The sequence below is a fragment of the Jaculus jaculus genome, chromosome 13 (genome assembly GCF_020740685.1).
Source record: "Jaculus jaculus isolate mJacJac1 chromosome 13, mJacJac1.mat.Y.cur, whole genome shotgun sequence".
NCBI lineage: Eukaryota > Metazoa > Chordata > Mammalia > Rodentia > Dipodidae > Jaculus > Jaculus jaculus.
The window spans coordinates 93,032,735-93,042,385 of NC_059114.1; the positions used below are offsets into that span (position 1 = coordinate 93,032,735).

Here is a 9,651-nt window from a genome sequence, read left to right on the forward strand (position 1 = left end):
CATCAAATTTGTTTTATTCTAGATAAATATGGCATATGCTATCTGTAGTTGAAATCTGTTTATAATATTCCACACACCATTATGAAAGGGATTGAACTTAAGTTATTTCAATTGTTCGACAAGTACAAATTTACCTCAAACAGCATATGAAGTAGTGTTTGCACAGTATAAGGAAAAATAATAAAGATCCTAAATAAAAGCTCCATACTTTATTATTAATACTTCTTGCCTGAAAATGGGATCTATTGGCATAATTACTTTAGAAACCTCATAATTTTCTATCTTTACACAATACATAAATAGCAAAGTAGATTATAAGGTAATATTTATCAAAGTTAACAGGCCATCTTGTGAGTGTACACTGATTTTGTACATTAGCTATGATTTTGCTTTTTTTTTTTTTGTCCTCTGAGTTAATGATACTTTCTGGCTCTTGCTTGGAGGTGAAGTACTGCTTATCTGGAGTTTCTAAATCCTACAGAAAACCCTACTTAGAGCAGTTCTTACTAATATCCTTTTAACCTAATGAAAACATCTCATTCTTATCTCGTTAGGAAAAAAAAAATCAGGATTATAAAATAAGGTTATTTAATCTCTACTTCTTATGTGATGGAAAGGTAATAGTTTATAATTAATAGCACAACAATTATGAAAATAAATATGTTCATAAAGTTCAAATGATGTCATTAACTAATTCAATAATATTTTGCCTGATAAACAATTCATCAACACTATCTAAATCATCACTTACAGCAGAAATCCATTTCAAAAGACTTCTCAGAAAGCAATATGACAAAATGGGGAAACATCCCCAGTTTTCTTCATTGCAAACACCTCTAAAGGACAGCAGCTGGAGCTTAATGGCAGAGTGTTTGCCAAGTACTAACCCTAGTACTGAAAAAAAGTCCTGTACACAATTCAAGGCATCAATATCACCCATACTTGTCATTCCTTTATTTTTTTAAGCCAGATCATTAAAAATAAATTCACTTCAGCACTTATAAGTGAGCTTCAGATTCGAATTTATTCACTAATAATTTTGCCTCAATTTTGGTACCTAAATATAAGTGTAACTCTTATCCCCAACACTTGCCTGGTCACTATAACCAGGAAGATAGCCATCTACACAGCAAGTCCTGAATTAAAAAGTGTTAGCTTCACTTTGTAGCTAAGAACATTGTCTACATAGGTACCACTGCTGGAAGTAAAAATCTGTGAAAATTCTCTGGAAGACAAAATAACAACAGGATTTGAAGAATAAAACATTCACCTGTTTTCACAAATGCATGAACCCTCCCACAAAAATAACTGATATTTAACTTTCACTTGCGTACTTTCCAGCCACTTCATCTTGGGACAGTTATTTGGTAACTTAACCTATCTCACCTCATTTTGCTTAACTTAAAATGGTGAAAAATCAATACCATCCTCTTCTGTCTTAAGGATTAGATGATTTAATATTTAATAATGTACTTAGGTGAATGCCTGGCAGAATGTAATACTTTTCTGATAGCTATGTTCATTGCAAAACCCATTCTTTATAGAGATATTTAAAAACTACAAAATTTAATACCTAACATTATTGAAAGTATGAAATATCTAACTGTTACTATAATCATTGTAAGTCAAAGTTACACAAGAAAATACAAAATACCATTGCATATAATCCATAATTTTACATAACTTTGTCTGTGTTAAAATTTGCATGTCAGTCAAAAATGCTAAAAGGAAATATAACAAAATGCTATTTCTGGATAAGAGAATATTTTTGGTTGGGGGAGAGGTGAAGTCAAATTTCACTCTAGCCCAGGCTGACCTGGAATTCACCATACAGTCTCAGGCTAGCCACAAACTTATAGCAATCCTCCTACCTTTGCCTCCAGAGCGCTGGTATTTTAATACCAGGTATGTCCCACCATACCTGACCTAATAATTTTTTTTCTAATACTTTAAACCATTTTTTACAGAGTGTGGTGCTTTGAATCAGACGTCCCCCATAGACTCATATGTTTTGAATACTTGATCCTAAGCTGCTGGTAATTTAGAAGGTAAAGTCTTGATGGAGGCTGTGTAATGTTGGGAGTGAACTTAAGGGTATAAAAGAGCTCAGCTACTCTTGCTTCTCTCTGCCAGCTGCTGTGGCAAGAAGTGATGCTCAACCTTTCTTGGTCACATGCTTTTCCCTGACTTGAGAATTCTCATCAAAACTGTGAACTGAAATAAAATCTTTCCTGTTTAGGTGTTTTGTCCTAGCATCATGAAGGCAACTATAAAACAAAGTGTCTATAAGATTCATAAATTTCAAACTTCTGAAGTGAGTATAATAGTAAAATGATAAGTTAATAAAATGAGTAAAATTAAAATAATCATAAAATATTCCTTAAAAAGTAGCATACTTTGTTGTACATTATCTTGTATTGGCAGCTTGATGTCAGTTATATATATTTCAGTGGGAACAGAATCGACAATTTATTACATATTTGTCACTTAATTTTCAAAAATTTGCCTTGAATTTTATTAGTGAACTGACTCTACAGCTGATTCTATAGTTTTCATTGTTTGGGTAAACATATTTAGCTCAGACTTGCTTTCCTTTCTTATCCTAATATTAAAATTGAAATATTTGAGAGCCTCAGAGCAGTAAGATGGAAATAACATAATCCAGGTAACAATTAAATCTATATACATTGATTTTATTATCTGTTACTTCACTACTGCCCAAAGCATACTGTCTATTAGTTTAAGAATGCCTAAGTTTCTTACCAGCTAATTATCTAAATGTTGAATGGTGTAATTCATTGGAAAGAAAGAGACAGTGAGGAATGCTTATTGGCTATCTCTAATCTCTACCAACCATTCTCTTCCCTTAGTAACATTCTAGGCAAGCATGTTTAAGCAAAAAGATTGTAGTAGTTTAGCATTTGGTAAATATACGTTGGTTTCGGCAAATAGATGGTCGTATAGTGCAGTAAAATTCTAACTATGCCCACTATTAAATGTGCTGTTACATTTCATTCATTCATAGATTTAGAAATTAGGAAATATTCTAGAGGTATTCTTTATAATTTTTCTACTAGTGAGTTTTATATGCATGTATTCAGTAGCCATACACTCTGTAGGGTTTCCTAGAACCATAAACTACAGAACTTGAAGTGTGTAAGCCAGTAAGAAAGAAAGAAAACTTAAAAGCAAAAATAATATAGCAATATTTTTTACATCAATTTGAGGGGGACTTTCAAAGTTTTCAAATTAAATTTAATTTAAATTTTCTTTGCTTTATGACATTATGAAAAAAATCATGGGTGTTTTTCTAGTGCACAGACACAATAATGCCACACCTACCCACCTACAGAGTGCACTCACTGAGTCATTGTAGCTAACTAGCAGAACAGCACTTGTGACTCACGCCTTTGAGTCAGGTCAATTCACAATCCCCAAGTAAATTTATAGACACGTGTGTTCAGGTGCATTCAGTTCATAATGTGACACAGTATCACTGACACGTGAAAATCTCTATGTTAAAAAGCAGTAAAAACTAAAGAGAATTGAGTCAAAGCAGCTAAGGATAGAGATTCCAATGAACCAACAATTAACATATGCTATTTGAAAATGATCACACACTACCAAAGGTTTTGGATCATTTGAGAGCTATTAAAAATAGGTTTGTTCTTATGTTCCTTAGTGAAAAAGAGGATCACTAACACCCTAATACCTGGCATGCCAGGTCAGTTTTATTCCATATATGCTGGAGCTTCACCAAAAGTTTTTTTCTTCAATGTGTGGAAAAACAACATTGAATTTCAAAGTTTTCTGTTAATCCATCCCTTCTACTTTCTGAACTCTTCAAATGTTACCCATATTACAACGTGAGACCCAATTTCTTTGTATCAGTGAATATGCAACTTTTTATAGGTGAGTTTGATCCATTCATGTTCACATTAAATATGAATAAATTTTAAGTTTCTTAAACTTCATATCTTATAAGATATAATAATCAGTAATAGCATATTACTGAGCACATAGCCATGGCAAGCTTCTGAATGAACATAAACTACTTATTTTCAGTTATGATTTCTTTTCCTAAGCTAACAGTGTAGACTAAAGGCAGAAATAACTTTTTATATTACTGATGTTTAACAACAGAAGAAATAATTCTCATATTTCTAAACTTTTAAATACATTTATATATATTTGCAAGCAAAGTGTGTGTGGGAGAGAGAGAGAATATGAATGAGAGCATGGGTGTACCAGGGCCTTGTGACAAAGTTAACTCCAGATGCACATGCCACTTTGTGTATCTGGTTTTATATGGGTATGAGAAAACTGAAATCCGGTTGGTAGGCTTTGCACAAACAAGCACCTTTAACAGTTGAGCCAAGTCCCAGGCCCTAAATCCATTTTAAAATACATTCTGAGCTCATCAAGACCATAAACAGCATATTTGTCTTAGTAACAATAAAAGCTAGCATAGCACTTGGAAATTAGTAGTTGCTAAAGACACACATATATTGAATTATAGCTAAGTGTTTTTCACTATAGCACAGAAATCCAAATGACTCATATATTTCTGAAAACTAAAGTTATTTCAGGTTTTACTCAATTATGACAGAAGAATAAAACTGACTAGGTTTTCTAGAAATCCTGTTTCTCTTTTTCCAACGTCCAGTGCAATTAGAGCTGATTAAATAATTATACTTAAATGGAGAACCATGAAAAGACATAACAACTCTTACTACTGATCAGATTGGAGTTTTGTTAGTAATTAAAGTGATCTTTAAAGCACTACTGCAATGCCTAATTGTGCCCTTTCTCTCTGAATTTATAAAAGTGATGTTAAAATAACTTCAAGCAAATGTCCAGTACTGTTAATGCAATTTATGCAAAACTCAGAATGCTTAAAAATTACATTTCAACTTCAATAAAAGATATAAAAGTAAAACAAATACCATATAGTGACCAGAAAAGATTCAGTCATAATCACTTTTTTTTTTCTTTTCGTTTTTCCAGGTAGGGTTTCACTCTAGCCCAGGCTGATCTGGAATTCACTATGTCCCAGGGTGGCCTCAAACTCAAGGTGATCCTCCTACCTCTGCCTCCCTAGTGCTAGGATTAAAGGCGTGTGCCACCACGCCCTTTTATAATAACTTTTTATTTTAATTTCAATCCCAAGTTATCATTAAAAATTTACTTTTCACTTAATTTCTAGAAGCATATATAACATATAGAAACAGTATTAACAATAAAAGAATTTAAATTCTAAACACAATAGTTTATATTACACATAAATATATAACATTATAAATTGCCAGAATAAGAAATGTGACAGCTGATAGAAATAGCATGTATATGTACAGGTCTTGGGTGTAGGAGATAACAACCTTTGCAGAGTTCACAAAGTCTTCAGTTAGTTCTCTTTTTAAAGCACATGAAAGACATTCTCAGTCATGTATGCAATATTTTCCAGAAAAGATCAATGCTCGACAACTGCAAGACAGCATAGGTTAAACATGCCCTATAAGTAGTGTGTTCTGGAAATAACTCCCATTCTTGTTATATAAATAGCCAATATTTTGAGACTCAGTAATAGTATGTAAATTCTCATGCCCCAACCTATCATGATGAGGCCCACAGGAAAGTCAGTGGACAATTACATCACCTCATTTTTTTTTAATTTTTTTTTAAATATTTTTTGTTCATTTTTTATTTATTTATTTGAGAGCGGCAGACACAGGGAGAAAGACAGATAGAGGGAGAGAGAAAGAACGGGTGCACCAGGGCTTCCAGCCACTGCAAAGGAACTCCAGACGTGTGCGCTCCCTTGTGCATCTGGCTAACATGGGACCTGGGGAACTGAGCCTTGAACCGGGGTCCTTAGGCTTCACAGGCAAGCACTTAACCGCTAAGCCATGTCTCCAGCCCTATGGCCTAGCGGTTAAGGTACATCACCTCATTTAACACTCATAAACTATTCTGGCCCTGGAAGTAAATCAAAGTTGTCAAAACATCAGATGCAAGTTTTATCTGTCCGATCACCTGCTCCATTGTGCACCACTTACATTTTTCTATCCCTTGACACACTATTGTGTTGTTGTTGTTTTTTTTTTCCCCCTTAAAGATCTTCAAGTAAATAAAGACAGAGATCAACAGACTCTCTGATTTACATCTTTGCGTCTATCCAAGAACCAGATGGGGATTAAACACGTCCCTGGAGATGACCTGGCCTCCAAAGGCCCATGGAATAGTGACATCAAGGAGCATGACCACCTGTAGGGGCTTGTAAAAGCTGGCGGATGACATAGCTTTGCATGCGGAAGTGTGGCCCATGGAGATCGATTTTTGTAAGTTTTACTTGAGACACAGACAGAAAAAGAGAAAGAGGAAGACAGAGAGAGTATGGGCATGACAGAGCCTTCTGTCGCTGCAAACAAATGCCAGACATGTGCTTCTTTGTGGATCTGGCTTTATGTGGGTACTGAGTAATCAAATCCCCACCATGAGGTTTTGCAAGCAGTGCCTTTAGCCCCTGAGCCCTCTCTCTAGCCCTAGGTGCCAATTTTTGATTGGCTACATTTTTCTTGGTGAAAACATATGTCTTTAGGCCACTTTAGGTTTTCCACATCCATCTAAGACACTCCAAAAACTATGCCAAAGGGAACATGTTGCATTTGTTCATTTTTCAAAGCCACCACAACGTTGCAAATGTAAACACAACCTGCCAAGCATGTCAAATAAAAGGAAGGCAAAGGAATGCATCTTGAGACTTGAATTTCAATGCATGACCCCCCATCTGTCACCCAGGTGTTAAACAGCAGTCCTGGCACAGCCAAGCAAACACCAACAAGTTTTATGCCTTAATCTACGTTAACCACCACTCTGGGCACGTTAGTAGTAATTGAGTTCTGTTTGCGGAGCATTCTACAGGAATGAATTCGCCGCAAAAATGAACCCTGACAAGGATCGTTTTTAATAGACCTTACATTTGGTAACAATGGTGGGATTCGGTTCATTGAAGACAGGGAGACTCCTCAACATTGTGCTGAAAAGAGAGGAGGGTAATCTCTAGAGGCCATCCACAGGAACCACGGCGGGTCCCCTCCCTCGCTCAGCCCCGCCCCGGCTCGCGGGACAGGATTACAATTTCAGATTTAGGAGATGAAGGCTGCTCCTTTTGCTCCCTGCCTCAGCCACCACCACCGCCTTCGAAGTTTGCCCCAGCCCAGCCCGAGCTGCGGACCAAACCACAACCTCACCCGAGGCCCTCTGGCAGGGGAGCCGCGCCGGGCACTAGCCGGCGGCCACACCACGCGCAGACCGGACCCGCTGGCACAGTGGCCCCGGCCGAGCAGCTGCGCGTCACCAGCCTCCGCCCCGACACCTCACCTCTTTCGGTCCAGTTCACGGCGACCGGGAGCCGTGCAGCGGGGAAGGAGGGGGCCGCAAGGAGGTGGGGGAGGGGCACAGCACTCCAGGTTCCAAAGAGCCACGACGAGAGCGGAGACCCCCGGAGTGCGCGACACACACGCACACACACACGCACACGCACACACACCCACCATCCCCACAGCGCCCTCCTCCTCAGGTGCAAGGCCAAGCGGCGGCAGGATAAAAGGAAGGAAGTGAGAAGGAGACCAGGGGTGGCGCAAAGGCCCGAGTTCCCGCGAACGACGTTCAGAAAAGAGCAGCGGGTGTGCCGGGCTCTCCGAAAGTGACAAAGTCCCGACCCCTCTCCATGCCCACAGCTGCACTCTTTTGCCAACACCCATGCCGCCTTCTCTCCCAGTGGGGAAGAGAGGGGAGCCAGAGCCCAGAGTTCCTCACAGTGCCCTTCCTGGCCTGGCCCAGGGCCCAGACCCTGCCCACCCCCTTCAGCTGGCCTTGCCCAAGCTGCCCGGCAGCAGGCCAACTTGCCAAGGACTCGAGGGAGGGAGCGGGCGGGCGGGGAGCATCCTGCACGCCAGGCCTGCAGGGCAGCTCGGGCTTCCTCGGCCGACACACCCCCAATTAACCCCTTCCCCTGACTTCATTCCCAGAAACCAGAAACCGGCTCGCTCGCCGGCACCCTGTCCACCTTCTCATCACGCCCACGGATCAAAACCCTAGTTGATGTCTTCCTGATTAAGAAAGGAAAAGTAGTACACAACTCTTTTCCTGAGTAGCCCGAGCAAAGAAAGTCGGTCTGCGGGCATCGCTCCGTACTTTCCCCAGAGTTTGGAAACCTGCAGTCCCAAGCGAAAACGCGCCCGGCAAGCCCGCCCCTCACCTCCTTGAGTTCCTTGGCCACGTCCTTCAGGTCGCCCAGGACCAGCTCCAGGTCCTCCACGATGATCTTGATCTGCTCCTTCACCTTGGCTTTGGAGGCTGCCGGCGGTCCCTCGGCAGCGCAGGACGAGCAGGGGGTCTCCTGGGGCTTGGCTGACATTCTTTGGGGGGCTAGCGAGGCAGGTCAGGAGCGGCGGGCGAGCGGACGCTGCAGCTCCGGGGGCTCCGGCCGAGTCGCCGCCGCTCCGCGCACATCCCGGGCGCTGGACCGGCGGCCGCACCGCCGCGCTGCCCTGCAGCCCGAGCCGCGGCGGAGCGCGGGCTGCGCACGGGCGGGCGCACGGGCGGGCGCACGGGCGGGCAGCGCGCCTGCGCCTCCCTCCGCGGCCGCCGCCGCCGCCGCCGCGGGCGCACACGCGGGGAGGAAGACGCTAGCGCGGCGCCCCGGGCCGCCGGTCAGCCGCAGCCCCCCACCCCCCGAGCAACCCCCCCCGGGCGCTCCCGGACCACCTGGGCAGCGTGGGGGCCCGGCCGCGAGTTCGCGTCCGCCGTGCACCACCGCAGTCTGCGGCGGGTCTTGTCACCTCGAGCTAGCACTCTTTCTGTTGCGCCCGCCTACAGACGGGATCAATCTTGGAACAGGCACGGTGAGATGAGGAGTAGGAGTGAGGGTCATGGACGTGACCTTAAATATTTATCCTGGACCAAGTAGGACATCCTCCAGAAGCCTCCAACCACCGTCCCGGAGACCCGACAGTTAAAGGGACTTCTGCAGGCGAGAGTGGGGAATGGGAAACCCAGGCGAGAACACTGGGCTCCTGGAACCGCGAACATGAACCAGGGTTCTGGAAAGCGGAACCGCTGCTGCTGATTCTACAAACCCAATAGCAAATCCCACTGGAGATTGTGTCATTTGGATGTGCATCTTACCTGGGCCAACTCCCTTGTAAATTCGTCTTCCTTTAGTGACCTGTGTTGCTGCATTAGGGGTTGGGGAGACAGAAATGCTCTACTGGAACCTCCCAGATTGTTAACAGTTTGCCTCTGACTCTCTGACTTCTATCAGTGATTTTGCTACTATTTTCAGACTTGTGCTACTAAACCAATAGAAAATAAATTTCTGATGATTTTGGCAAAGGGACTCTGGGAGGGGAGTTAATAGCAAGCCTTCAGCTCGTTCTCGGGAGGTGGCTACAATTCTCATTAGCTAGAGTTTTAATTTCCTTAGCAGCAAGCTCATGGGCGATTAGCTACCGACCTGGCAGGCTGGCCCTACTTTGTTTCCGTGAGCTCGCACTCCTTCAGATCTTTCTTTTTAATAGACTTCTCATTTAGGTCCAGCCTTAGCACCACACACTCCAGGAAGCTACAATGAGCGTGTGACCAGGTGGA

General features: G+C 42.3%; 1 protein-coding gene across 4 annotated transcripts in view; it reads right to left on the minus strand.

Annotated features, from left to right (window-relative positions):
• Nucleotides 1-8,461, minus strand: part of Prr16 (proline rich 16) — a 268,096-nt gene extending 259,635 nt beyond the window's left edge. For 3 of the 4 annotated variants that reach the window (XM_004652541.3, XR_006633225.1, XR_006633224.1), the window contains exon 1: nucleotides 8,261-8,461. In XM_004652541.3, coding sequence (XP_004652598.1) covers nucleotides 8,261-8,419 — 159 coding nt within the window. In that variant the 5' untranslated portion in view covers nucleotides 8,420-8,461. Of the gene's footprint in view, nucleotides 1-7,380; nucleotides 7,709-8,260 lie in introns of those variants that run through there. The other variant, XM_045132991.1, reaches the window with a different exon arrangement.
• Between the last annotated feature and the right edge of the window lie 1,190 nt (nucleotides 8,462-9,651).